The following is a 27,720-nucleotide window of genomic DNA, read 5'->3' as shown; positions in this document are numbered from 1 at the left end:
TGATGATTGGTCCTCTATCTGTTACTTTCAGGATGAGTTGGGGTGGTTATCATCCAACATCCTGACCTCACTAATGCTCTTGTTGCTGAATGCAATCAAATCCTCACAGCAATGCATCTCCTAAAAGTAGTAGAAAACCTTCTTCCCTGGACAGTAGAGACAGTTACTCCAGCATAAGCAGGATCAATTATTTTTTGATACCTTAGATTTCAGAAGAAATAAGCAGTGAATAAGCAGGTGTCCAAATACTTTTGTCTAAATAGTGGATGCTGTAATATCATATTTTCACTGATATAATTATGATTCATTTATCTATATTACTAATAGTATTAATAGAAATAATGCAGCTCCAAAGGGTCGTTTTAGTGAAGCCATAGAAGAACTACTTTGGTTCGATAAAGAGAGTGTGTGTGAAAAACGTTTAAAGGTCTAAAGAATTGTCCAAGTAAATGTTTTTTTTTAATGTGGTTCATTTTATTAAATTAGGCTTTTATTACAGTTAATTAATGTATTGTTATTAATGGATTGCTCCTGTACATCACAGAAACACTTACATATACTTCACACACAGGACATTTCACTGGACCTTCAATGTGTAACATTATGTATTACATATTCTATACATTAATATTACAATTCTATATACAATGATCAGCCATAACATTAGCACCACCTACCTAATACTGATTAAGTCCCCCTTGTGACACCGCAACTGCTCTGACCCTCCAAGGCATGAACTCCACATGACCTTTTGAAGATATCCTGTGGTATCTGGCACCAAGACATCTACCATAGCAGCAGATCCTTTAAGTGCTGTAAGTTGTAAGGTGGGCTTCCATGCATTGCTTCATTGAGCCTTTTACTGGTCAATGGTTCACTGGTAGTACTTCCTTGGAGCACTTTTGGTAGGTACTGACCACTGCATACCAGAAAAACCCCACAAGACCTGCCTAATGTTTTGGGGATGTTCTGACCCAGTCCTCTAGCCATTAGAGTTTGACTCTTGTCAGAGTGTCTCAGATTCTTATGGTTACTCATTTTACCTGCTTTTAAGGCCTTCATTCTTAAGGCCTTAAAAGCAGGGGGGTAGTGGTGGCTCAGCGCTCTGGGCTATTGATGACAGGGCTGTGGGTTTGCCAAGAATAGACCAGCCTCTCCGTACTTGATGGCGATGGTCAAAAGCCGATTTGCACCAAGAGCCCTTCGAGTTTCGAGTACGGCTCGGCTCGACCCACAGTCCTTTAAGATCTGCAGAAGACGAGCGTCCAGACTTTTCTCTGTCCTGCACTGAAGTGGTGGAACGAACTTCCCCTGGGTGTCCGAACAGCAGAGTCCAACGTTTGCTGTCTTCAAACCCAGACTGAAGACCCCTCTCTTCTCCGAGAATACTTAGTGTGCAGAGTGTAGTGTATGTAGAGTATTGTGGTCTCCATACTTCAGACTTCTGTATTTAGTAGTATTTAAGCTTAGAGGGATCTTTTGGATCCTAGCTAATACAAACTAGCTAAAAGTATTTTCTGAGTGAACAGTGAAGCACTTCTGTGAGTTGCTCTGGATAACAGTGTCTGCTCAAATGCCATAAATGTAAATGTAACAGTGAAGCACTTCTGCGAGGGTCTGCTAAACGCCTTCAATGTGAATGTAAATGTTATCAGCAGCTATATTGAAACTGATAATAAATAGTGTGTTTTGAGAGGAAATGAATGCAGTGAGACATTGAGATGTGATTGTTTTGTATGCAGGAGGCAACAAGCTGAAGAACCAGCAGTTTCGGCTGACCTGGGCCTGGATTTCTCTGGAGAAGGAGTTCTACGTGGTGGATGAGGAGGCCAAGGTGCTGGAGGTGGTGCTGAAACGCAGGGGCTATCTTGGGGAAACGTCTTTTGTTAGTAAGTTGGCTGTTCGTCTGGTTTTAGTTGTGCTGTTTACTATCCGTCAGTCAGTTAACTGTTTAATTCTGATCATTTTCATAGCTGAGTCAAAAACTTAAACACTGCTGGAAAAGAAGAACCACAAGCATGTTAGTAGTGGAAATGTATTTACTGATCACCCATCGGATTACTTTGTGTGTATAAATAATCCAACTACACAGTTTAGATCAGATGAGCTGCTGATTAATCGGCTCTTTTATTTTAATTTTAATTAAATGATGTTTTATAGTGTTTAATATCTTATAATCCAGTCTAACTCTCCTCCCTGACCAATCAGCTTCCAGCTCCTTTACCACACTGCAGTTTAATCACCTCCTGTGTGTGTGTGTGTTGTGGTACACACTCTGGACTGGTATCTGTGGTTGTTGGTCTACTGGTGTGTAATAACTGGTTTATAGTGGGTGAATGTGCTGTGTGTGTGATTTGCGTTTGTATAGTGTGTGTGTGTGTGTGTGTGTGTGTGTGTTTATTAGCTATAGCATTAGCCTCCTCTCAGTTCTGAATGTGCTCTTAAGTGCTGGTTTAAAAACAGAGAAAGGCGAGTGCCGGTTCTCCCGCTGGTAAAACAGACCGGTTCGGTGAGAGTTTTATAAAGGGTCAGATATTATGGTCTGTTTTCATGTTTCCCTGTAAAATAGCTCCACACTGTAGAACCTCAACTCCTTTATTTACCTTCTGAGAACGTCCACACTGCTGCTGCAGCTGGCTGGGGAATAATGCCTGTTAATGGCGCCCTGAACACTGTGGTTAAAACTAAGACTCGGAACCAGATTAGGATTAAAATCAGTTAAAATATTAGATCGGCCCCAATCCCAATGTACTGGATTGGATCAGGATTTCCTTAGAACACTATAAGTAAATTAAGTAAAGTAATTATTTAAGCACAAAATGTACAAGTACCAGTACTTAAGAATTACAAATACCTAACAACACGATCAAATAATGAGGATATCATCCAACGTTCGAAAGTGATTGTAGAAATGAATGTGATTTGATAGTTTACACTGGTATCTGAATTGTTTATTAGATGGCTGCAGAACCCCTCAGTAGCTAAGTAAAAGGAACAGTACAGTTATCAAAAGTAACTAGAGGTCAAAAGTGAAAAACTAAGCTTCCCAATGAAATTCCTCGTTGTAGAAATGCCACTGACCTACAACTCATTAAAAAGCATTTATCAAAGCTCACTCATTTCCTAAGCTTTTGGGGGCATTATAAGTTGGCCTTCCAAACGAAGCAGATTTTATCTCCTACAAATGAGTCACAGCCTTGCCTTACCTCTTAACTATGTCTTAGCCAGAGGAGGGCTTCTGTTCTATGAATATTTGGTGTGAGACTCCTGAGACACTTTACACTCCCATCACTATTCAGACCCCTGAGGGCAGTAAACACTCCCTCCCCTCAGCAGGGCAGCACCCTGTCCCTGGACCACAACAACATAATGGAAAAGGGCAAAGGTCAGGGGTCAACTGCTAGTTGAGTTTTTTCTCTTAGCGGGTGTCGAGGTACTGATTTAAGTGGCCAGTTCAGTACCTAACCGAGTTGGGACGCTTGCACTGTTATTTTAGGTTTTTAAGGTCATGATGGACGCCAGTGGCCTACAGCTACAGTGTACAGTCTCTCTTTATCTTTTACTCTCTCTGTGTATGTGTATATATATAGCTCTGGGAAAAAATAACAGACCACCCTACATGATCAGTTTCTCTGGTTTTACTAATAATAGGCAGTGTTTTTAGGGAAATTAACATTTGCGCTGTATTTCCTAAATCATGGACTCCTAATTTCTCCTAAATTACAAATTTTAAAAAATGCTATTTAGAGAATTTATTTGCAGAAATGACAACTGTTTAAAAACAGCTGCTCAAAGAACAAAAAGAATGCAAAGAAATTATTCTAATAATTATTATGCAAATAAGTTATTCAAATATTATTCAAAAATCAATATGGTGATATGGTCGGCCAATCACAGCTTTCTTGACAGGGTCTCCACTAGTCTTTCACATTGCTGTTAGGTGAATTTATGCCATTCGTAGTCTACAAATTCAAGAAACTCTGCTTTGTTTGATTAAATGTCTGGAATAAAACGGCTGCCGTATACATAGAGATGCAGGTTTAAGAAAAAAATAAGTGGTCTCTTGATTTTTTCCAGGGCTGAATATATATAAGAAACCTTTTTTATTATTATTTAAGATTTACCACTATTTCACCACATAACATCCTTACAGTATATATGTACAGTGCTGGGCAGAGGTGTTCGGAAATGCACAGAAATGAGACGCCAAATTCAAACACAAAGGTGGTCTAAAGAAACATCTGATCTCCTCCAGTGCTACTTAATGCCAGCACTTACAGCACTATATGCGGCCTTTGCTACGAAAAGCCTTTTATATTCAGTAAATTGCTTTGGTGGAAAAGCCTTCGCCGTCTCTTCCACACAGTTTCTACTATCTGGCTCCAGTGGAAATAACCAGAAAGTTAATCATTTCCTCAAACCTCTACTTAACTCACGAACAGCTCGCTGTAGGGGTAGCCTTCACTTCCTGACTCTGGCTTTTTTTAGTCTTGTTGAAAAGAAAATCTTTGGAGATCAGACCATAAAGGAGAAGCAGTCCTAGGCTGTGATACTAGCTGTCCAAGGCTGCAGAGAGGACAGGCTAGCAGAAATGAGTTATGTCTGGCCTCTCTCTGTCCACTTTACTCTGATGTACTGTCACTGCACCCAGATGTCCAGGTCGGATTTCACATAAGATGATGAATGACAGACGCTCTGAAGGGACTGTGTGGTGAATCCATGATACCAACTTAAAAACATACCTATAAACGTTAGATTTTAATAATGCAGACTAAACCAATGCCCAGTATGAGCTGGATTAGCTGGATTAGTGATTACCATCAAGATCCTTGATTTTAAACCAGTATGAATCTATTGAAGTCTACAGTATAATATAATATCATTCTGGATTTACCAAACCCAGAGTTCCTAGTGTCTTTTTGGAGTTGCCTAAGCTAATGTAATAACAAACCAGCATGTAAGTAGCAGCAATGCTTAATTAGCGAAGACAAGGCTAACTTCTACAATTGAGCTTGATTTGACCCAGTTCTTTGATTCTCAAGGTTCAATTTTTCTCAGTTCATATGGGCAACCTGGAGATGATGGAAATTCAATAACTGTATATATAACTTCAAATAGATGATCTGCAACTTTTGTGAAGCTTACCGATGTTACTTTACTAGCCTAACTCTGCTGGAACTTAGCTTGTGTTGCTTTATTTGGACCTATTTTAGCTGTGACATTTCCCAGGCTATCAGCAGTAACGTTGGGTTTCAATCATTCCCATTGGAGTAACATTGGAGTAACAGTCTCTACTGTCCAGGGAAGAAGGTTTTTCACTATATTTTGGAGCACTGCAATGAGGATTTGATTCGATTTAGTGACAAGGTCAAAATGATGGATGATCACCACCCCACCTCATCCCCAACCCACCCAGCTCATCCCAAAAAAGAACTGGATGGAGCTCTAACCATCATTCCAGAGAACACAGTTCTTCCACTGCTCCACAACTCAACAATGCTGGGGGCTTTATACCCCTCTAGCCCACACCTGGAATAAGGCAGCGTGGTGCCAACAGGCCCATGTTTATCTGCTCCAGAGAGTCCTATTCTATTGGCAGTATGTCTCTGCTGAGACTAGTTAAGCTATGTATGTGTGTGTGTGTGTAAAGATGTGTGCAACTTGAAGTAGCTGAATGCATTCGTTAGAAGGGGTGTCCACAAACATTTGGACATTTGAGGGATTTGATGGGGTGATTCATACAGTAACTATAAGTGCACTATACATTTTTACTAGGCTGAAACAGGGCTTAAGAAGTGATGACTAGTTAAATTCTGAATTCTTGGCAGTAATAAGTACGTTCCCTTGCAGCAGTCTGAGAAAAGTAATTAGTCAATCATTATAAATTGCTTGTTTAAGGACCTACTTCAGCTCTGGTTTCTAGATTTAGAGTCTCCAGTGCAGTAAGACCTGATTTAGGTGGAGGACAAACAGTAGTTTAAGTATCCTCCTTAAACTCGAGACTGGTGAGACATGCTCTTGGGCTACGACATAGTCCGAGTGCTAGTGGGAAAGTTTATTTTCAGAAGTCTGACTTTTTGGAGGAGCTCGGAGTTTAAAGGTCATGACCTCAGAAGTATGAGATGGTATAAGCAAAACAAGTTTTTTTTAGAAAGGCCAAGGAAGAGTCCCATTAAATTTCCATTTGGGTGGTCATGGAGAGAAGTTTCCTGGCACACAGCTGGGAAAGAAGTAAAGATTCAGGCTTCAGGAATCTTCAGCCCTGCACCTCTACTGCTAGACCTCCACTGATTCTGGCTGTAGTAAGGTCTGACCCACCTGCTGAGGCTGCATATCAACTCTGAGCTCTTCTGCACTCTGATCAGAGAACGCCACTGGCCACCCCGGACTTTTGTGTGCTCAACCGCTAACCTGCTGCTTGACTTTCTGAAGCTCCACGCTTCCCCTCCTGGTGCGAGGAAGATCTAGTTTGAAAGCAGCTGTTTCCACTGTCTCTTGTAGGCTTTCCCTTTGAAGACGTTTTCAGGCCCCGTTGAGCTAATTTTATTTTATTCGGGCACGTGTGTGGGCAGGCAGAGGCAGTACGAATCCTCTCTCCTGTGTCTGTTCTTCCATATCAAAGCGATCCTTTCTTTCTTTTGCTTCAAAGTATGAAATCTTGTTTTTTTCTTTCTTTCGGGGCCCAATTTCTCTCGCCGAGTCTGCGTGACAACACATCAGTACGCCTCCCAAATTTCACGTTTCTGTAGTAACAGCTCCTCCTCCTGCTCCCGCCTTCGTCTCGTCTCAATTAATTCCCTGCGAAATATGTCCTCGACTGCTTCGTGACGTTCCCGTACTCGTGAACTTTCCCCGCTGCTATTTTTGCAAATGACCACGGCCTCAGGCTGCAGGCAACTATGTTTTATTTACCACAGGCACCCATGCTGAGCGGTGCCTCGCTAGTTGACAGCAAAAGCCCGACAACCCCTGCCATGATCCAGCTGGCACGGTGAAAGCGCTGTCAGCCGAGCGCGCTCGCAATAACCTCGGCGGACAGCAGCGCTCACAAACAGCTCATCTCCGGCGGGGGGGAAGAAAGGGACTTCGGCCCAGAACTCGGCGCTGGCCTTCAGAGATATCTTGATTATTTTGCTCTCTCTGTCTCTCTCTCTTTCTCTCTTTCTCTTCAGTGGACGTTGGGCCGATTACTTTGAAGCCACAATGGCTTTATTGCTGGAGAGTTGCATCACATGGGCCTGTCCACCCTAGCTGTACAGTACAATGCCTTTTATAAGCGCTGCCACCTTGATCCAGTGAAGCACTGAACGGGTAATATGAGGAGAGGTAGTGTTGCAGGTTTTCTGCCAGGTGCCAAATTCTCCAGTCAACTGAAGTGATTGCCAGAGGAATGATGTTGGGGAAGCACTTAAAACAATCTGTCACTGCTTGATATTATTATCTGATTTGTTTTGCATCCCAACTTGCCTGGAACAGATGTTGTCCTCAGGGCTCGGCTCTGGTGAGAGGACTGCTGTGACAGACAAAGAGGGAGAGATATTCCTGTAATGAAGTGCTACAGTAAACAGTAGTCGGTGAAGAATGTGCTTCAGGATCAACTTCCTTTACCTTCCTCCCCTCAGCATGTGCAAATATTGTAAAGATTGTTTTTACTAGGAGTTTACTGAGCTATAGCCTCTTTCTACAGGGCCTCTAGCGGCCGTTCTGCCGGAGGCTCGCCGTACATGGTGAAATAGACCAGAGTGCAGGATCAGTGCTTTCTGAATGTGACTGCCTGTTTCGTGTATTTCTTTGTAAAAGATATATATGAGGCTTGTGGTCTTGTTGGATGCGGTCTTGTTTTTCCCCTAAGCAAGCACACATTGATAGATCAATATTTTAGAGAATTGGGGAACAAATGAAAAAGTAAAGGTGTTTTTCACACTGGTGTTTTTCTCCAGACCCAGGTACACTTTCTCTGAGAGGTTTGGGAAAGTGTAAAAGCTGTTTTTCGAGCATAAGAGCAGCAACAGGTTTCTCCTGCAGCCGGTGGTCTGGAGTTCACTTCAAGCTGCTGTTAGTAAAGGGGTGTGGAAGATATCTTCACTCCCAGAGCAACATGTGGGGTTGCGTGATTGGTCTGTTTAGTATGTGACAGCTTCAACTTAAAAGCTTTCAAAAACTAAAAACCTTCTCCTATGAGAACAGCTCCTTGTTTGCATGTGTTACTGCATTCTGGAGTCTGCTGGAGTGTTTGTATCCAAGGAAAATAAGAAACATATTTGAACGGATGATGATAGGACCAACAAAAAGGGATGTTCAAAATTGTGCAATCGAGCCACGGTTTGTATGGAATTGTCCAGTGTGAAAGAAAACCAGTAATAATAATAAGCCCCTCCCCCAAATCGGTCCTGGATGTGGACTTCGGGAGAAGTGGGAAAACAACTCTAGAAAGGGGGAAATGAGGACACTAGCGATCTGAGATATGCATTTCTATGACACACTTATGTTTCTTGTCATGGTCAAGTTCAAGCTCACGGCCAAGATATCGCTTATGGTAAACTTAGCCACCTAAGCCACCTAGGTGCTTGTTCTGCAGCAAGTTCCTAGCTAAACTTCCTAGCCATACCCTCAGACCTCTGCAACCGGCCCAAAACGTGGCAGAACGCTTGTCCTCAATGTTGCTGAGTTCAACCATGTCTCTCCTCTACTGCATTGTCTTCACTGGCTACTTGGAGCTGCTCATCGGATTCAAAACCTAGACGCTGGGATACAAATCCAAAACTAGACCAGCTCATCCTTACCCAATGGCAGTGGTCAAAGCCTGACCACCAAGAGCCCTTTGAGCTTCAAGTATGGCTTGGTTTCACCCACCATCCCTCAAGATGATATGGAAGATAAGCATCTAGACTTTTTCCTGTCCTTGGCACAAAAGTAGAAGAAGACACTGGCTGAAGATAAGACCATCTATTTTAAGCATGTATGCTTATCAGCAAAAATCTTGCAGTTATTAAAGGCTTGTGGTTTGCACTTATGTCTTACTCAGATGTTCTGCCATTCAGGCATCGCCAAGAGCAGGGCTCTTCAAATCCAGTCCTGGAGGGCCAGCGTCCAGCACGCTTTGCTGATTTGTAAACCCACTACACCTGGTAATTAACAGACAGTTTAGTATAAGTGGGGAAATTGGCAAACAGTGCTGGATACTGGCCCTCCGAGACCCTGGTCTAGAGTATGTATCTGGCTGTTGAGTATTATGGATCTTTTCTGGCTAGCTATGCATATTGAGTTTTGTGTTTGTCAGTATCAACATTTGAGGTTTCTAAACTTTTGTATCTGCTAAAAGCCATGGATGTAGATGTACATTTGCTGTCCCGTTTGCTGTCACATTTGCTGACATTGCGAATGAGCAGGTGTCCAAAAACCTTTGTCCATGTAGTGTAGTTTAACTGATCACGATAATGATACCATATCATCTCATCTTGCTTGTCCCTAACCTACTTTATCAACTGTTCTCACCCTAAAGGTATTGCTACCAGAGACGGGACAGCAGAGAAGGACAAGGACTTTCGAGGCAAGGCCCAGAAACAAGTCCAGTTCAACCCAGGCCAGACCACTGCCACCTGGAAGGTGCGGATCCTCGCCGATAACTTGTACGAGCAGCTCGAGACCTTCCAGATTGTCCTCTCTGAGCCTGTGATGGGGGCTCTGGAATTCCCTCAGGCAGCCACGGTAGAGATAGTGGACCCTGGAGATGGTGAGTGGGCAGCCTGTTTAGATTGTGTGTTCAGCGGTGCTTTATGTAGAGCTGATCTCTTAATTACCTCCTGCTTGTAAACTTCAGTGACTGAATACCTGGACCTGAAGATATAATTAGCTTTTCACTGTGAGGATACAAAACCCTCATCAGTGTCTGCTAACGAGCTTTCATGTGAGCTCTAAACAGTGTTTTTTTGTGTATAATTTGTTCCAAAGATAGTCTTAACTACCCAGCATTATTTGCTTAACAGACTTGGGCTGTAGTCCAAGAGACGTGAATATGGAATGCACAGTAGAAACTGGAGAACACTGCCGGCCTGCAGAACATTCCCAACCCCAACTGAACAATGCCTTCAGCGTTTCCAATGCTTTCACATTTCAGCACAGTTTAATCATGGCTTAAAATCTCTATAACATCCGTGATGAAAGTGGCAAGCATTAGGCAATAGGTGTGTCGGTAAAGCTCAGGCATGACGGAACAGAATCAGATGTTGACTATTTAGTGTCGAGGACCAGAGCAGACTGGGTTCCCCATTTGAGTTTTCGTCTTGCTCACTTTGGGGTCGGACCTGGATTTTGGTAAATTGAGTTATGTAATAACTAAAAGTTTGGGAAAAGGACCATGCCCAAACTCCTCCCCTCCATTTCTACACACTATAAAACCGTTCCTCTCCCGTCTCGTTCTCGTGATGAAAACTTCCATCCCGCCCCTGCTCCTCCTCATCATCCAATCATACTCAACCTCTACCTGGCGAGGGGGGTCAGGAGTTTTTATTGTCGACACTCACGTCAGTTAGTCAACAGCAGCTGATAATTGGTGGATGGGAAATTTGGGAATTTCAGCTTTCCGTTTGTCCAACACCAGTCACTCGATCTGAGTCATTCCTGTCTAAATGTATACGTGGAGCTTCTGTCTTGAAGTGTCAGACCATGTAAAGTTACAGAGTGGGGTCGGGGCTGAGCTCAGAGCATAGTGCAGAAAGGTCTCCAACTGACTCAATAACTGCAGAGCTCCAGACCTGCTGCTGTTAGAGCTGCAAAGGGGGTCTGACTTCATATTAATGCCTATGGGTTTAAAATGGGATGACAGAAAAGCATGTAATGTGTGATGTGTAGGTGTCCCAATACTTTTGTCCATGTAGTGTACTTCAAGCAGCGATCACATCTAAGGACAGATAGATATTTGTATTTTGGAGGTTCTTCAATTTAAAACTGTGGAGGAACCTCTAGGTTTTTTAGAAGAAAAAGGTTCCTTGAAGGTTCCCTCAAAGCACCTTAAGAGGTTTCTCCACAAACCTCCTCTTCAGACTGAAAAATCTCCCAATGTTCCTCAAGAATCTTATAACAGTGTATAGGATTGTTGTCTAGTTTAAAATATTTCTAATGAATTTATTAAATCTTCAATTGTTGGAGGTCCAATAACAACTGTTAACATGATCAGTAATACAGTAAGAATACTAGTCGCAACAGGAAGTTCATGAAGTTAAAGAAAGCATTTTATCCACTTTAAGTGTGCTGGATCAGTCCCTCTCAAATAACCATGCTTCCAGAGCGCTGAGCCATCGCAGCTGAGATCTGAGAGCTGATTTAGTTAATGCTCCAACAAGGAAAAGTCATCCCAAGACCAGCTCTGCCTCTGCTAATATTGTCCACAGGAAAGCCGTGTTCTAGCAGTGGGGGTCTAATGCCAGTGCTAATGTAGACTACCGATTGCAGCATCGCTGTTCAGCTTCCCCGTTCAACCAAAGCACCTCACACAGCCACTAAAGCCGTCTAAAGCAGCATTACCAATGCTAAGTGCATAAATCATGGGAGATATTTTGCATAATATTTCAGAAATTCTTGCATAAGTTGCTGCGTCAGTGTTAACTGTGGGCCAAATGGTGTTTTGTTCACAGCATGTAGAGAAGCTAAATAGCTATGGTTGTTGTGTACATGGATGCGGATGGATGCGTTTCTGCACACAAAGCCCTACAACTGTCCGATCAACACTGATACACTGTCCCGATCCAGTCCACTGTGATTTCTAGGTGGCATTAAGATGGGAAAATAAATGGCCACAATATCGGTGTATATATGTTTATTTTCTGTCAACAGTGAGAGATAAAGAATTAAGCAAGAAAAGAGGAAGTGAGAAAATGACAATGAGACTGCCGTTACTATAGCGCTACCAATTAAGCCACTACAATTCCCATAATCCCATGCAAATCCTAACCTTACTTGCAAACGGTTTACAGGTGAAGGTTTCTGTGTAGAAAGAGAATGCATCATTACCAATTCTTGCATAAGGTGCTGCGTCACTGTTAACTGTGGGCCAAATGGGCCAGAGAAGCTAAATAGCTACGGTTGTTGTGTACATCCAATGATTTATTCCCAGGAATCTCACGTTCTGTATGCTTTCAGAGTTCCACCCAGGCGCCTCTGAAATCCTGTAAACAGTGCTTCCTCAGGGAAAGCAAGAAAAGAGCCATTGTGAGACTCATTCCTTAAGATGATACAGAAATTCTCTTTTTCCTCTTTTTAGATCAACACTTGAGTAGAGTTGAAAGTGAGCACTTCTGTTATTCATAGAAGTAAAGCTCATTCTGCTGTCTAACAAAATGATGACAGATATAAATGGACATGTGTGCACCACGGATTGGTGTGAGTTTGGTGCAACTGGAAAAAAAAGCAATAACCAGACCCCACGCCACCCCCTAATACACCCACCCACCCCCAGGGCATGAGTCTAACTAAGGTTTATTTATATTAAAAAGACAAAGGGCCAAGTTTGCTCTGTCAAGTGTTACATAGCGCCCCCCTGAGGTAGTCGGTACAGTGCAAAAAGTAGCATGATGGATGCGTTTCTGCACACAAACACCCTACAACTGTCCGATCAGCACTGATACACTGATACACTGTCCTGGTCCAATCCACTGTGATTTCTAGGTTGCATTAAGATGGTGGGGGAAAAAGGCCAGAATATCGGAAACACTTGTTTATTTTCTGTCAACAGTGAGAGATAAAGAATTAAGTAAGAAAAGAGGAAGTGAGAAAACAACAATGAGACTGCCGTTACCATAGCGCTACCTTCAAAGCCACTACAGTTTCCATAATCCCATGCAATCTCCTAACTTGCAAATGGCTTACAGGTAAAGGTTTCTGTGTAGAAAGAGAATGCATTACCAGAGGTTCTTAATAGGGGTGCAAGCATAGGTGTAGATTTAGGATTTAGAGCGGGAGGGAGGGGGTGTAACTCCACCCAGTGTTTGGAGGGGAGTGTATTGTTCCTCCTGATAATTGCTGCTTAACACACCCCTAGCATTTTAGCACTGCGTTGTAATTGCTCATTCATAAAGCATATTTAACGTAGCGCTAAACACCGATAGCGCTGCTTTAACGCGTTTGTTAATTCGTAAATGAGGCTGGATTAGCAACAGTTTTCTCAAGGTTTTACCACTTTGGTGAAAACTAGCCCTACCTCTCTTTCCCCCTTATTTGCATGCGCTGTTAGCAATTCAGTAATCACAGCCTTATGCAAAGCATTCTGCGCGGATCATCCCTACAGTACATGTGTATGTTAGTAATGAACGGTATGTTATGAAGCTTTATCAGTGTTTACACACTGTACCTCATCAAGCTCTTTTGTTTAAATGGGAATGTTGGAAAGGAGGGAAATTCAGTTTTCTATGATTTACATTAAAAACACTAATCAAATGATAAGCCTAGGTGGTATGTGCAGCATGCCCGTGTTCAGATTCTTACCCCTGTCTTCACAAGGCCAAATGATTGCCTACCTGTTTTTGTTTTTTTGTTTTTTTTGAAAACCTTTAATTAGTTTGATAATTCAAATGTCAATGATTTAGCTGCAAAACTCATTATATGCCATTTCCAAAAAAAATCAATTTTTTAAATTCCTTTCAGGTGTTAGGAGATAACTTTACACACAGTATTTCTGGGTCATATTATAATTCACTGCGTTTGTATTCAAATGTTTGTATAATAACCAACATGTTTGTTTAAAAGTTGTTTTATATTATTCATATTGTTTTATTTATTTATTTATTTATTTTGGAAGCACATATAGCCTGAATCAGACATCTCTAAATGATTTGTCCTCTATGCATGAACATTTATTAGTACATAATTTGAGGTCTGTCAACTGAGTGTTAGTGGAGTGATATCCGGTCAAAATAGAATCTGGTCAAAGTAGATCCAGATACTATCCGGAAACATGCCACATGGTAATGCCAGGTGTAAACAGGCCCGTCATGTTATTAGTGTGTGGTTGGCAGCACTGTGATTCATGTGGGTTCTAGATAGTGCCAGGTCTATTACTCTATGTATGGTTGTTGTGGCTTATAAGAGTTTAATAATCACTTATTCATTCATTCAAGTGCTCTATGTACTAAAGTGAGGTTCTACTCATCACTAATTAGAGAATAAAAATCAAGTATTTAATGAGACAATTTGCGTCACACATTCAGTCTCTATTCATGACCCTCTATTATATCAGTATGAATTCCATAACAGAGTTCATTTTAGCAGTGTTTGGTTTCCAAAAGGGTGTTAAACTAACATCTGTCCAGCTTGAATGTGGTGTAATGGACATTTCAGGTGCTGTAGGTTCTTGTCATCACTAATTACACACTAAACAGCACACAATAATTAGCATAACAGGGTGGTAACAAAGTGTTTATTGTGGATTATTTATTTACAATTATTTATTAATAAGGGTGATAATTTTTTAAATTTTTAAATTAAATTAATGAATCCTAATGCATAGAGAATAGTGCAATTAGAAATGTCTAATCTAGGCTGTACTGAACAACAGAACCCATTCTAACAAACCTCTAATGTACAGCATGTTCCTGAAAATAAAGTGTTACCTTTTATTTATATATTTATTTATTTATTCATTCTTTTATTTATTTCAATAACAGCTTGCGTGTGAAGGGGGCTGAATATATTTACTAGACAGCTGTGGAGTTACTGCAAAGGTTACGAACCGAGACCACCGGGGAGCCGAGGGGGAATGAAAATAAGAATGCTCATTCTGACCACTGATGTTTCACCTCAGACTTTAACAGCTCTGCCTCTGTTCAGTTCACAAGTGCCTAGAGCAAAGAGCCGAGCATGATTAACGTTGGGTTTGAGGTATTTTCAGCTTTTATAGCTTATTCCAAAAGTCGTGTTCCTCCTGGAGCAGAGCTGTACGTTATCGATTGCACTCCCAGCATGCACTGCACATAACAGCATGTTTACAGGTTTTAAAACCCAGAACCTCCAGGAAGTTCAAATCTCAGAGCTCTACTCCTACCATTAAAACCAAACTGTGTTGCTTTTATATCTCAGACAATGTTGTCCTTAACTGCTTTCACAGCAGCTTTGCTCTAGTAGAGGACTGTAGTACTGATCTTTTTTTTTTTCTTTTTTTTTTTTTCGTCCGTAGAGTCTACAGTGTTCATACCTTCGGCTACGTACTCGATTGAAGAGGACGTTGGAGAGCTTCTGATTCCTGTCCGGAGGTCCGGGGATGTCAGTCAGGAGCTGATGGTCATCTGCTTCACACAGCAAGGTACAGCGTTGCCCCTACCTAAGCTACACACCACAATAGTGATAATTGAGCATTCATTAGACTGTGTTTCAGAAACATTCAAATACATAGTAGATTCAATACTATGTACAAATACTGAAATACTGATCACATTATAGTGCTGGATGAACTTATTGGACCTATTGGACTTATTTGGTTGGATTTATTGGATTCATGATCCTTTTTATTATGATTGAATTTATCATACAGTACAATCAATGAGCACATATGAAGGTTTTTCAGTGTAATGGTTGACCTGTCCTGTATATGGCTGATGAAGTCTGTTAATAGGTAACCTACTACACCAGAGGTCACTTATAAGTGGGCAGCGGTCCAGGTCTAGCTCCACTGGCCATTAGAAGAAGAGCCGATGGCTGGCCTCACAGTTAACCCATTTAACTATTCTTGCCTTTATGGTGCAGGTTTAGCAGCCCTGGAAACTCACAGACCAATCGTATGCAAGTGGTGCTACTCAGCCAATCTTAATATCAAGCTCCAACGTTGTACAGATGTTGAATTTTGATTAAAAAAACAACATTGCATTGACCTGAAGCTCCAATGTTAGACAGATGTTGATCTTTGGTTGGTAGTCAAAGTCACATATCCATTAAAAACCAACACTGGTTTAACATCAAGCTCCAACATTGAACAGACATTACATTTTAGTTGGTAATCAAAATCACATATCTGTTAAAAACTAACATTGGGTTTACATCAAGCTCCAACATTGTACAGACGTTGCATTAGGTTTGGTAATCAAAATCACATATCTGTCAAAAACATTTTGTGGACCTCAAACTCCAACCTTGTACAGATGTTGCATTAGGTTTGGTAATCAAAGCCACATATCGGTCAAAAAACAACATTAGTTTGACCTCAAGCTCCAACGTTGTAAAGACGTTGAATATTGGTTGTTAATCAAAGTCACATGTTCATCAAAAAAACAACATTAGGTTGACCTCAACTCCAATGTTGTACAGACGTTGTCTTAGGTTTGGTAATCAGAGTCACATATCCGTCAAAAAACAACATTAGTTTGACCTCAAGCTCCAATATTGTAAAGACGTTGAATATTGGTTGGTAATCAAAGTCACATGTTCAACAAAAAAACAACATTAGGTTGACCTCAACTCCAATGTTGTACAGACGTTGTCTTAGGTTTGGTAATCAATATCACATATCGGTCAAAAAACAACATTAGGTTGACCTCAAGCTCCAACGTTTTAAAGACGTTGAATATTGGTTGGTAATCAAAGTCACATGTTCATCAAAAAAACAACATTAGGTTGACCTCAACTTCAACGTTGTACAGACGTTGAGTATTGGTTTGTAATCAAAATCACATATCTTTGAAAAACTAACATTGACCTCAAGCTCCAATGTTGTACAGACGTTGAGTATTGGTTTGTAATCAAAATCACATATCTGTCAAAAGCTAACATTGGGATTACATCAAGCTCCAACGTTAGACAGATGTTGGTTTTTGGTTGCTTAACCTCGTTGCATGCCTTAAAACCAATAACATATAAACATCTAACAACGTTAGAATATGCTCTGTGGACATTAACATTATGGCAACTGAATTGGTGTTTCACGGATACGTAACTTTGATTTCCAACCAGAATTTAACATCTGTGTGATGTTGGGTTTTGACGTCAACCTGATCTTCATGATCGTTTTGACCCAGAACCGCACGGTTATCTGCAGAAAAGCAAAGTTTCACTTTTTGTACTGTAATCATTAGACCAGATGTGCTCAGATGTGTCTTCATGTCTCCTCCACCCTGAAGGTTGCAACACGTTTTAGATGATATGCAAATAAATGTGAATATTTATTCAGATGTGAGGCAACATTTAACACCTTTTTTTCAGCCAAGAGTGATTATATACATGCACACACACACACATGCACTGCAAAGTGCATGCTTGTGTACTCATTAAAACACCCCCTCCACACACACACATACACACGTCAAAATCTGCCAGCAACGGCTTCATCGTCCAGGTGAAACACTGCTGTTGATTGGGTGAAAGAGGTAGCACATCTCAGGCACTGTGTGAAGGTATAGACCAGTGATTCTGCAGTGGTTTACTTTTCAAGGTTTTTGTTACAACTGAGAAGTTATAGAAGTGTTAGCAAAAGCGCGAGAGCAAAAGCGCGAGAGCAAAAGCGCGAGAACAAGGCTGAAAGAGAGAGAGAGAGGTAATGTGCTGCACACTTACTTTCTTAGCAATGTCCCCAACACTAAGAGGAGGATGACTAGCACTCGTCTCCTCCGACACATGTAAGGCCAGCCACCGGCTCTTTTTCTAATGGCCACTGATGCAGCATTGCTAGGCAGCCAGCACACTCAGAGGAGAGCCCAGCTCCCCAGCTCTGATACAACAGCTAACAGACGCCTGTGCTGACCAACATCACACTAGGAGTGATGCGGGGGGGAGCCGGGGGGAGGTGCCATCAACCCACCCCTGAAAGAGAGCAAGGCCAATTGTGCTCTCTCTGACTCTGGTCTGACTCGGGCAAGCAGCATAACCCAGGATTGGAGCAGTGGCAGTGCCGTAGTCCACTGGACCACCCAGAGGCCTGGTCCAAAATTAGACTGGAAAGCTGCTTATCTGGGCAGAATAAACACTAATAACATTCCTACAGAAAGTGGTGGAGGTTCTCCATCACTGTGTTCATCATTAGAACATCTCCAAAGTTTTCCTCATGGAGTCTAGTACTATTTAGAGTTCTCCTCATATTAACACCTGGTTTAATGGTAAATCAGGGCTTAATGGTGGTTTAGTTTAGTTGGCTGTTCTAGAACATCCTCTCTCATTAACAATGTTCTCCCCTGCTGCTTGGTTCTCCATTCATTGATACCATCTAGAATGTTCTAAAAGAGGCTCTCTCATTCACAATGAATGTAAAATGAATCTAGAATGTTCTCTCTATTCACTCTGTTCTCAGATGTTCTCTGCACTTTCACAGCTCTCCACTAATTTACACTGTTCTAGAATGTTCTCCCCCTTCAAACTGTTCTAGAACATTTTCTCACATTCACACGGTTCTAGAATGTTCTCCCCTGTTGCACAGCTCTCCACTCACTTACACTGTTGTAGAACATTCTCTCTTATTCTCAATGTTCTAGAATGTTCTCCCAGTTGCACAGCTCTCTCTGCTCGTTTACACTGTTCTAGAATGTTCTCCCCCTTCAAACTGTTCTAGAACATTCTCTCTCATTCACAATGTTCTAGAATGTTCTCTCTATTCACTCTGTTCTCAGATGTTCTCTGCACTTTCACAGCTCTCCACTAATTTACACTGTTCTAGAATGTTCTCCCCCTTCAAACTGTTCTAGAACATTCTCTCACATTCACACGGTTCTAGAATGTTCTCCCCTGTTGCACAGCTCTCCACTCACTTACACTGTTGTAGAACATTCTCTCTCATTCACAATGTTCTAGAATGTTCTCCCCGTTGCACAGCTCTCTCTGCTCATTTACACTGTTCTAGAATGTTCTCCCCCTTCAAACTGTTCTAGAACATTCTCTCACATTCACAAGGTTCTAGAATGTTCTCCCCTGTTGCACAGCTCTCCACTCATTTACACTGTTCTAGAATGTTCTCCCCCTTCAAACTGTTCTAGAACATTCTCTCTCATTCACAATGTTCTAGAATGTTCTCCCTATATATACTGTTCTAGAATGTTCTATCCATTCGCACTGTTTTTAGAATGTTCTCCCTCGTTTACACTATTTTGTAAAGTTTGTAGTGTTCTGGAATATTCTCTGTTCTGGGTGGTTCTCCCCTCATTACACTCTGCTGGTGCTGGTTCTAGATTGTCATTTTTTATTCTAGACCAGTATAAAGGAAACGTTCACATGTAGGATGTGGAGTGTTTGTTGGGGAAGGTGCTCTGGGCTTATAGAACCTTAATCGAGAGTGCTAGATTAGGTTAGACACCGTCCTCTAACACTGAACTCCCCATGCCTGCAGGCACGGCCACTGGCACCGTCCCCACCACTGTGTTGTCATATTCGGACTACATCTCTCGCCCTGAGGAGCACAACAGCGTCCTGCGCTTCGACAGAGGCGAGGCGGAGAAGACGTGTCGCGTGGTGGTGATAGACGACTCTCTCTACGAACAAGAGGAGAACTTTAACGTCACCCTCAGCATGCCCATGGGAGGCCGGCTGGGCCAGGGGTTCTCCACCACCAGGGTCATCATCCTGCCTGACTCAGACGATGGTAAGGAGCCTTAAAGTGATTCTTCAGACTGCAGTGGAGCTACCAGGCTAATGTAGCTGACAGTTACTGTTCACTTTCCTCAATTGTGTCCAGTTACTAAATGATCTAGAATAGATCCAGTAATTATATATTTATACTATCAAAAATTACAAAATAATCTAAAGGTTTGTAGTCTATCTAAAAAAAGCAACGACAGCCCCCGGGAGCCCGGAAGTTTGGGTATTTTTGTCCGTTTAGTCTAGTCCAATGTTAGATACGTTAGTCTTGTAGCTCTAGTTCAAAACTGGAGCTCGGGCACCGAACATGTCTTGGCAAACTACTTTGAGGCAATGGGGAAACTTTTTTACTGAGGCATTGTTTTGACACGTCAGCCTTTTTGACATTCAAGGCTGTGCTTAGACAAGCAGTCAGATGTATTTTTAGTCTTTTCTCATACCTGTTGTTCAGCATCTTGTTTTCCAACAGCTCAGATTTGGACGGATTCACTGAGGATATTAATGTTATCACGATTAAAGGTTACATATCGATTCCAGCTTTTCCAAAAACACAGAAATTACGATAAAAAGAGTTACACGATGAAAACATGCTCAAGAATAAACTGTGAAATGATGACTGATGAAGACATTCGGAAGCGTTCCAGTTCTACTGGCTGCTTCATGGTTTCCTTTGGCTCTGATCACAAAGAAGGTCTATTAAAGTGTCATAGGAATTTAGGAATTAGGACGAGTGAATTAAGCTCAGAATTATTGCATCTGCTATACAGAACATGGGTACCAGCTCAAGACGATCTCATGATGAAGTTTTTGGGGTACACCTAATCTTTAGTCATTAAATTGTACCCCATTACGATTCACACTACAGCTCCAATCCACCAGTGGTGCCGTTTCGCAGTGGTACACTGTCTGCTGTGTGCTTGAAGAAGAATTGAGAAAATAGTGTCACTACAGCCACATTCATGTGTATTTTCTTCGTTATGGAGATGATTTTCACGTTCTGCCAGGGTTAGTGTTGGGTAAGGGATAGGTTAAGTTTAGGATGAGGTTCAGGTGTAGGTTCAGGTAATACAATGTCACTGGTCCTCACCTTGCTGGCTGAATAGTCATTAGCTTAGCCATTAATTATCTAGCAAAGCAAAAGATGTATTGCGGGGCTCCTAAGTGGCACAGCCGTCAAAGCGTTAGCCCTATCATTGCAAGACTGCAGGTTTGAGCAGTGAGAGCATTTTGGCTTTGGATGGGTCGGATTCTCCTTCCACACCACCCCCCCTCTCTCCATTGCTCAGTGTTGTGCTAACCAGTGCGGACTTCTGTTGGCTGATGCAACAGAAGGCTAGCAGTTTGCACTCTCCTCCAAGTGTGCTCAGCTGCCCAATAACGGTGCATTAGCGGCAGTTGGAAAAGCAGCAGTTGGCTGTTCACCCATACTAGCCTTCACCCTCCCAGCACTAGTAGCATCTTTGGATGAGGGAGTCCTAACGAAGGGGTAGGAATTGGAAATGACTAAATTGTGGAGAAAACTGGCACAACTGGAACAAGACTCTTCTGTGGCATTGCTCGAGGAACGCTGATAGACGAATGCTGCTAATGTATAGATGCCAATGCCTTCAGCTGCTGGGTGGACGTCAGGTACCATTAGGGTATGATTTTTCTTTTTTAAATACACACAGGGCTCTTTGAGCAGTGCTTTTGGATTGGAGTGTGAACCTGTAGAGTATATGTATATAGCTTGCAATGGGTTGCACACAGGGTTATAGGGACGATCAGGTCAAATGTTGGACCCTCTTGAATGAAGCAGTTTAGGACATTGCACTAAACTGGTGAAGATTAAAGGGTGTTGGGTTAATGAGAACACTCAGTGCACTCAGAGCAGTGAAATAAATGGAATGGAAAATGTTTGTGGAACAGGTCACGGCTTAGTAGGATTCCCTTTTGTCATTTTTGAAGCTTCTGTCTCACAGGTGTCTCTCGTACCTGCTGGATAGGATTCGACTTTAATTGTTGTCCGGAGTCTTGTTAAGGTAGTTCCCTGAATTGGCCGTCCCCTGTAAAACACATGGGGTGTACTTGATGTCAAAACGACTCTTTCTGTCAGTCCTTATCATCCTCGCCAGCTATTTGAGAAGCTGTTGGAGGCTTTGTTTGAGTGCAGCTCGGGAATATGGAGGAGAGATTACACTGAATGTTTAATTTAAATTCATGGAATTTATTTAACACCACTGCAAACCCTTGAAACGATTTTCTACCCATAATTCATCGAGCGTGAAAGCAAAGAATAGAAGACACACACCTGAGGCTGGGGTGAGGAGATTATTTTTGCCAATAGAGCAGCGGTTGTTATTCTAAAATGCTGTTTTGGACGGTTTGATGTTTGAGTGAGCAGCGAGCGGCACGTATGATCCTTCGGAGACTAAACATGCTTCGCCTCAGTGAACGGGAGCTTTTTCCCCCTCTGCTTTTGCTTTTGTTTATCGTGGGTTCTCTCCCCTCTTATAAAGGAAATGCTGAAGGACAAGGACGTTGAGGTGTGCCTGCAAATACTTTGATAGTTAATAGGAAGGTGCTAAAGCGTGGCCTTCAGCTGCTGGGTGGACACCCGGTTAGCTGTCTGGCGTTACGCTTTTAAAGGGTTCTTTGAGCAGTGCCATAGAGGAACCTATTTATCACAATTTACATATATGGGATTGGGCTGACGTTCTTATTCAGAGTCTCTTGTAAGTGAATCATGGTACACGGGGAGGTGAATGCAGTGTTCGGAGACTTGCCCAAGGACTCATTGTTGGTGTAGAGTAGTGTGCTTGCCTGCCTGGGGCCTGCCTGAACCCAAGTCTGCCTTTGGGGATGACAGTGTTGTTACCCATTGCTCTACTAGGTTGGCAATTCTTGTCCTGGAGGGCCGGATTCCTGCTCAAACACACCTGATTTAACTTACCTGGAGCAGCAGGTATGTAAGAGCATGGAAATCAGAAAACTATGCTGGGATCCGGCCCCTGTTGTTCACCCATGATATATAAAGTTTGTCCAGCTCTAGTCTCTAAATCATTTTATGTACCAATTAAATTGTGGCAGCCATGGACTGAAGGTTAGAGAATGGGGTTTGGGACTGACCAGAAGGTCGCTGGTTCGATTCCCTGGACTGTCAGGAAAAGTGGGGAAGTTGGGGAGTGAAAGGACCAGTGCTTTCCTCTCCCTCAGCTTTCGTGGCTAATTCCCAACTGCTTCCTAGACATTGAGGCTGGAAAGGCTGCCCACCGCTACAGGTGTGTTCTCACCACCCCTATTCAACAGTGTGAGTGTGTGTGTGTGTGTGTGTGCGTGTGTGTGTGTGTGTTTACTGCCATGGATGGGATAAATGTGGAGGTTAAGTTCTATTGTACAGCCGTGCAATGCTGGTAAAGTGTGATCTTAATCTTAAGGGATTCCTAGAAGAGTTTCTTCACACCTACATGCAATATATGGACAAAAGTATTGGGACACCTGCTCAATCATTGTTTCCTTCGAAATCAAAGTTGTTAAAAAAGAGATTGTCCCGTTTTTGTTGGAGTAACTGTCTCTACTGTCCAGGGAAGAAGGCTTTTTACTAGATTTTGGAGGAGCACTGCTGTGAGGATTTGATTGCATTCAACGACAAAAGCATTAGTGAGGTTGGGATGTTGGATGATGATCACCACCCCACCTCATCATCCCCAACTCTCCAACTCATCCCAAAAGTATTGAATGGAGCATGGGGGGCATTAAACGCCTCTAGGTCATGCCTGGGATTAGGTGGCATGGTGCACCTAGGGACTAGACAAGCTGTGTGTGTGTGTGTGCGCACATCTGCAGACCTGTCTCAGCAATAGGGTGCAACTTAAAGTAGCTGAATGCATTCATTAGAAGAGGTGTCCACAAACATTTGGACATATAGTGTACCTTGTTTTTAACAACTTAAAGTGGGTTTAAAGGTTTTTAGGGACCAAAAGGTTTAGAAACCTGCATCATCCATGCTTTACTCTTAACCATAAAACCCTAAATGTGCATTGGATGTGTGGTTCTAGGCAAACACGTCTAATTGGTGTAGAACATTCTGTACGTAACCCAAAAGGGTCTTCTGTGAGAGGGATCTTCAACGCAGATCTAGCACAGTTTGATGATTTACCTGCTTAAACAGACCTAAATACATTGCCAGGGTTAGTATAAGTGTTAGAGCTGAGAACTGTGCAGGACAGCAACCCTCCAAGACCAGAACTGGAGAACATTGCTCTATGGTATCACCCCAAATACCCCTTTCTGGCCCTCTCTTGATTTTTAAGAGTGTAGAGGACGGAAATGAAGGTCGGTCCTCATGTTAAGGTGAGATTGCAGTTAAAATGGGATCAAAGAAGTTTAAATCAGGCAGAAGTGTGTGAGTGTGTGAGTGTGTGTATATATATTTGTGTGTGTGTGTGTGTCTGCCTTTAAGGGCTTCCTTATCGTACATCTCCAGGCATAGTTACGGGGGCTGTTCTCTATCATATCTCCCACATGGTGCCTCTTTTGTTCAGCAACACCTCCGGGCCTCCTCTCCCCACCACTTCCCTCTTCTCCCCTCCCCTTTTTGCTCTACTCCACTCCTGTCTGTATGAGTTTCTCGAGAGACATGGCCTATCCAGCACAGACCTCATATGGGGAGGTGAAAGACCTGGCGAAAAGTGCTGAATCTTCACTTTTACTCTTTGAAGAGAGATAATTGGGGTGAATATGTCTTAATCTTATTTTCCACAGCTAAATAAGCAGCGGCAGTAAGAGTACTGCAGCGGTTTTCTACCCCATCTCCGTTTGCTGCGTCTCTATCACACCATCGGTTACCACAGTAAATCCCTTTATTTACAAAGTAGTGAAATCCCATTCACCTGAAAGTTAGTAATGGTAGTCTAAGCCATTGCAGTGGAACTATATATATTTACATTTACATTTACATTTACATTTACGGCATTTAGCAGACGCTCTTATCCAGAGCGACTTACAAAGTGCTTTGCTATTTACCCAAGAAAAGCCTTAGCTAGTTAGAATAGGCTAATAATTCAAAAGATACCTCTAAGCTTAGACATTGCTAAACACAATACAATAAGGCAATTATATAGCGTGTATATAATAAAACATGCCTACAACTATCAAAAGCTAACAGTAATATCTTATTATATATATTTTTTTATTATCATTGTTTTTATAATTATATTTCATAACAGTTTATTGCATTTATTGCTGCTCATTAATCACATTTATCAAATTTTTCCCTTTTTCTCCTAGTTTGGTATTGCCAGTACAGAGGCTGGGGGGCCGCACTTGGTATTAATGTTGATTAATGTAGGCTCATGTGCAGCTACGCCGAAGCAGCCCATTCTGTTGGCAGTGCTGTTCTATGAAAATTATACAAGCTGTATGTGCACAACTGAAAGCTGTGTTAGCAATGGCTGCCCCTTAAAGCAATTGGAAGGTGTCCTGATACTTTTGGACATGTTGTTGTATAATTTGAGTTCATAGGTTTCTGTCCATCTCCTTTGAGAACTCACTGGTCACTCCTTCTACAGAAGCTCGAAGCCTTGGTGTAGTCATGGATGATCAGTTATCGTTCTCAGGTCATGTTGCAGTTCTGACTTGGATGCAGATTCGTCCTGTACAACATCCAGAGAATTCGACCATTCCTCTCTAGAGAGTCGCCCAGGTGCTCGTTCAGTCTCTCGTCACTTCAAGACTTGATTACTGCAACTCTCTTCTGGCTGGTCTCCCTTTGCACACCATCAGGCCCCTGCAAAACCTGGAAAGGCATGGGAAACAAACATGCTAAAATCCAGGACTTTTTTACAGGGACATTTTTGGTCCTGGAATTTTTAATTGTTTTGGTACTTGAAAAGTCATGGAAAGTCCTTGAATATGATTATAATTAAAATTGAAATGAAAATGTATGAACCTTGTTCAATGTTTCTAAGTTCAGCCATGTGACCGGCTTCCTGTAGCTGCTGCTCACATCAGATTCAGAACCCTGACTCTGGTCTACAAAGCCAAGACTGGACCAGCCAGCCCCTCCGTATTTGATGGCAATGGTCTAAGGCCGATCCACATCAAGAGCCCTTGGAGCTTCCAGTATGGCTCGGCTCGACCCGCCATCCTTTAAGATCCACAGAAGACGAGCGTCCAGACTTTTCTCTGTCCTGCACCGAAGTGGTGGAAGGAACCTCCCCTGGGTGTCCAACGCTCGCTGTCCTCAAACCCAGACTGAAGACCCTCCTCTTCCGAGAGTACCTAGGCGAAGTGTAGTGTTGAGTATTATGGTCTCCATGTTGGCTTCTGTGTTTAGTAGTATCTAAGCTTACAGGTATCATTTGGTGAACAGTGAAGCACTTTTGTAAGTCGTTCTGGATAACGGCGTCTACTTAATGCCTTCAATGTTGAGGAAACAGGGAAGCACGTCTTAATAATGTTCTGGATCGTTGATACTACACTCTTATTAAGGGTTGTTTAAGTAATGCCATAAAGAACCAATGATTATTTGGTTCCATGAAAAACTATTTTTGTTAAGAACCTTTACATCCACTTCCATCACTTTTATACAAAATGCTTCTTTAAGGCTACATGACAATTCTTCATATAAAAACCCTTTGTAGCACCTTTATTTTTAAGAGTGTACAGCTTTTTAAGAGAGGCTGTTTGAGGGTATGGTGAGAAACATTGAAGAATGGCTTGAGAAAGTCTGTGACTGGATTACAGAATGCAAAATGGGAAAGTCATAATTGATGCCACATCATATTATGATTTTGCACAATTATGGCAGTGGTACAGGCTGCCAAACCAATTATGTACTATATATCTCTCCCAGTACAGGGAGCGTGCGAGAGAGACTCCCATTATGCTTTGAGAATATGTTAGAGTTGCTCATTTGTCCTGCCTTCTAAATGAGTCAGTTTTGCCAGAGTCAGTTTTTCATGTGTAAATGTGACAGTAGCCAGGTTTCCATCCAGCTTTTCAATTAAATTCATGAGGAAAAGCTGAATTCCTGCAAAACATGTGGATTATATGAATAATGCTGCATTTCCATGAAACTATAAAACAAAGCCAAAACACACGGACAAATATAACGGTTCGAGTTCTACTGTCTGATGTTAAAGGTGTGTTTATTAGATGTGAGGAACCTCATTGACCTGGCTTGTAACTCACTCATTCATTCATGTGTAGCAGTCTGGATGTTCTCCACAAGGGGGCGCTATTAGAAGACAAATAGCTTTTGGTGCTTTACATAAGTAAAAAACATTGCGCATCACGATTAGGGATGTCCTGATCCGATCCAGGGATTAGAATCGTCGTCCGATTCTGGTGTTTCTTAATGGAGATTGTACCAGCTGTATGTGGGCAGTTGAAGGGCTGCACCTTAAAGTAATTAGAAGGCGTCCTGATACTTTTGGACATGTCATTGTATATTTTGAGGCAGTTTAAGAGTGTTTCTGAAATGATCTGTGTGATCATTGCATGACTATTTGTCTTAAATAATTCTTGAATAATTGTAAACAAATTAGATAAATAAGTACTAATTGTATACACCGATTAGCCATAACATTAGTACCACTCTGTCAAGCACTGGGATACACAAATTAGGCAGCAAGTGAACAGACAGTTCTTGTTAAAAGCAGGAAAGTGGGCCAGCATAAAAGTCTGAGCCACCTTCACTAGAGCCACATTGCGATGGTCAGACAACTAGAAAATAATCATTTGACTCTTTCTGAAACTTTCTGGACGTTCTTTCGGCTCCGCATTACATGGCACATAAGCGCCGTCCACTATTCTCGTTATACTGCTGGAACCTAGGCCGCTGTGTAGCAGTCATGGGCATCTTTGGGATTGGTTGTGCTGATGCAGCTGCCGTTCTGGCTAGGGTTCCGTGGCAGCGATGTTACGAGGGTGGGCTTTAGGAAACTTTGCTGACACCCAATCCTCCTTGGAATGTCAAAACTGTAAGAAAGTGAAACCTTGACAGGAGGCATTTGGCCAGTTAAGAGACTGGGTGGCTTTGAATGTCAGTTCCTCTTAAGATAGGTGACTCTTAGGGGGGATTATTGGGTTTGGAATTGCTGGAATTGATCTTTGAATTTTTCTCACACCCTGTTCGCTGTGGTGGAAATTCTGTCTGGTTTGTTATTAGACGGTTTTCTATGGATAACAGGTTTTTCT

General features: G+C 42.1%; 1 protein-coding gene across 1 annotated transcript in view; it reads left to right on the top strand.

Moving 5' to 3' along the window:
- The window catches only part of frem2b (FRAS1 related extracellular matrix 2b), a 145,528-nt gene that overhangs the window by 59,206 nt on the left and 58,602 nt on the right, over nucleotides 1-27,720 (top strand). The window contains exons 3-6 of the mRNA XM_072691507.1: nucleotides 1,743-1,889; nucleotides 9,503-9,733; nucleotides 15,167-15,292; nucleotides 19,292-19,543. Of these exons, the coding sequence (XP_072547608.1) occupies nucleotides 1,743-1,889; nucleotides 9,503-9,733; nucleotides 15,167-15,292; nucleotides 19,292-19,543 (756 nt within the window). The remainder of the gene's footprint in view (nucleotides 1-1,742; nucleotides 1,890-9,502; nucleotides 9,734-15,166; nucleotides 15,293-19,291; nucleotides 19,544-27,720) is intronic.

Source organism: Salminus brasiliensis, chromosome 11 (genome assembly GCF_030463535.1).
Source record: "Salminus brasiliensis chromosome 11, fSalBra1.hap2, whole genome shotgun sequence".
Classification (NCBI taxonomy): domain Eukaryota; kingdom Metazoa; phylum Chordata; class Actinopteri; order Characiformes; family Bryconidae; genus Salminus; species Salminus brasiliensis.
The sequence above is the reverse complement of the archived record's forward strand: the minus strand, read 5'-3'. Positions and strand labels throughout refer to the sequence as shown.